The sequence below is a fragment of the Pteropus vampyrus genome, unplaced genomic scaffold (genome assembly GCF_000151845.1).
Source record: "Pteropus vampyrus isolate Shadow unplaced genomic scaffold, Pvam_2.0 Scaffold34, whole genome shotgun sequence".
Classification (NCBI taxonomy): domain Eukaryota; kingdom Metazoa; phylum Chordata; class Mammalia; order Chiroptera; family Pteropodidae; genus Pteropus; species Pteropus vampyrus.
The window spans coordinates 1855458-1857869 of NW_011888815.1; the positions used below are offsets into that span (position 1 = coordinate 1855458).

The 2412-nt window shown below is 56.2% G+C and overlaps 1 protein-coding gene across 1 annotated transcript in view; it reads left to right on the forward strand.

Moving 5' to 3' along the window:
- SLCO3A1 (solute carrier organic anion transporter family member 3A1) overlaps nucleotides 1-2412 on the forward strand; it is a 244468-nt gene that overhangs the window by 183267 nt on the left and 58789 nt on the right. Inside the window, exon 4 of the mRNA XM_023529008.1 lies at nucleotides 1050-1313. Within this exon, the coding sequence (XP_023384776.1) occupies nucleotides 1050-1313 (264 nt within the window). The remainder of the gene's footprint in view (nucleotides 1-1049; nucleotides 1314-2412) is intronic.

Genomic DNA, 2412 nt, shown 5'->3' on the forward strand with positions numbered 1-2412 from the left:
CAGGCCCTAGGGGCATGCGATGATTGTCAAAGAGACATTTCTAAGCAGCTCATCTGGGAGTGCTGCTATGAAAGGGAATTGTGAAGAGAAGGGGGAAAAAATCCCCCAAGGGGTAAGCTGTAGTCTACGTCTCTGTGACTGCAGCTGGCAAGTCGAAGAAATAATGGTAAGAGACAGCCAAGCCACGCGCATGCTGCCTTTAAGAGTATAAGTTGGCTGCAAAGCTTTCCAGTAGAGGGATGGACGGCCTCAAACCACAGGCCATCACCGAGGTGTGATTGACCAGTCCACTAACAGCTTGGAAACAGGACTCGAGCTGTACATACGAAGCTTGCATCGATTAAGTGCTCAAGCCGGTGCCGGGAACTCTCCGGAGCGCTTTAGGACTGGTGTGGCGCGTTTAGTCTTCCCGAACCCCTGATGAGGGTGACTCCTGCCGTGAGCGCGGGTGCTGTGCAGAGTAGTCAGCTGAGGCACAGAGTTCAGATCACGGGGCCGAGGTCACAGAATGAGCAGTGGGCAGGGTTTCCACCCAGGAATCCCGGCTCTTGACTTCCGTTCCGTGCCACCCCTGATGATCTGTGACACCGATGTAAGACAGAGAGCGGGGTGTCGAATGGGATGTCAGATTAGCTGCGTTTGGGGTCGGGGTGGGGTGTGAGTGAGTCGACCTCCTGAAAACATACCCTTGAGGAGTAACTGTTGTGGTTTTCTCGTGTTTCTGTGAGCACACCTCGGCAGCTGTGCCAAACCAGTCGGTCCGTTTCAGCCTAAATTCAGAGGGTGTCTGGCTTCTCGCAATTTGTATTTAGACTAATACAAGCACAGGGTAGACGGGAAAATTAGGGAAGGAAAGCGATCCGTCTTCAGCTTCGGCAGAAACAGAAGCGCCGACGTGCAGGACGGGCCGCTTTGCCCGGCATCCAGACCCCGCTGCCCCAGGCCCTTCGCAGAGCCCTCGGCCCATCCGTACGGCTGACTGAAGAAGCTCAGCCAGATCCCGGCCCCGCCGCCTCCCCGCCTGCTAACTTCGCCCTCTCTGATTGCAGGCAACCTGGACATCACTCCGGACGACCCCCGCTGGATCGGAGCCTGGTGGGGTGGCTTTCTGCTCTGCGGTGCCTTACTCTTCTTCTCATCCCTCTTGATGTTCGGGTTTCCACAGTCTCTGCCCCCACACTCAGACCCCGCCATGGAGAGCGAGCAGGCCATGCTCCCCGAAAGACAGTACGAGAGACCCAAGCCCAGCAACGGGGTCCTGCGGCACCCCCTGGAGCCAGACAGCAGTGCCTCCTGCTTCCAGCAGCTGAGAGGTAAGGACGCCTCGTCTGTGGGAGGCCAGAGTAATGGGGTGATCGAGGGGGCGGCGGGGTGAGGGGCAGCACTCAGGACTGGGTGCTGGGGGTCGTGAGACGGAATCGTATTCGTTTGCATGACTCGCTTCTCCAGCCTTGTGCGTAACTTATTTCTGAGAATTCAGCGTCCTAATAATAAAAGCAAAGTCGCTACACTTTAGGGAAGGGACGGCCGACCGATAGCCCCAGCGGAAGCCCCAGTGGCTAACGTAGCACCCGAGGTATAATCAATATCAGTGTTTGCAGAAGCAAGAAGGTGGAAGAGGGGAGGACGCTAGACATTTCATAGAACGCCCTCGAAGGCCACTTACAGGCGCCGCGAAGCAGTAAAGGACTTTTGAAGTTCGCTCCCTTTGCCCCGACGCAGGCGTTCGTAAAAAGCCGCTTCCGAAGCATGCTGCTCTAGGTTAGCTCTGTCCTTCCATCTTCTGTGTGAAAGATGAGAGGCGTGTTCTTCTGGAAAGAAGTATTAACTCAGTCTTAATAACAGAGTCACACTTCAGAGTGCTGCCAAGTGCTCGCAATCATTTCTAAAAGGAAGAAATACATTTCTGCTGAGACGGTGGCGAAGTACAATGCCGCCGAAGGAGAACGTGAGACGCCTCCCCCCGACCCCGGCCCACCCCCACCCCAGTCAATTCCGTATTTGGCACATTCGGTCTCTTAAAAGCGAGGAAAATGACAGCATAGCCTCAAAAGCTGCTTCTGTCGCACACGTGCACAGACACACACACGTGTACACACACACAAACACACACACACACACACACATGCACCCCGCTGCGAGGTTTATGCTGTGCTCCTTAGCTCACAGGACCCCCGATTTCAGGTCCCTGGAAGAACCGGCTGCATTTTTTCAATGAACAGGAGCGAGACCGGGCACTGCTTCTCCGGGTGCCTGCGGAGAGAGAAAGGTGGACGGTCACCTCTTCGCAGGGACTTGGGCTCCCAGCCGGGCAGGCTCTGCAGCAGCTGCAGCCCCGCGGCGCTCGGCTGAGGGATCTGGAGAAAGTCCGTCTCCCGAGCCTCCTTCCTGGAGATGCTCTCGAGAAGCATG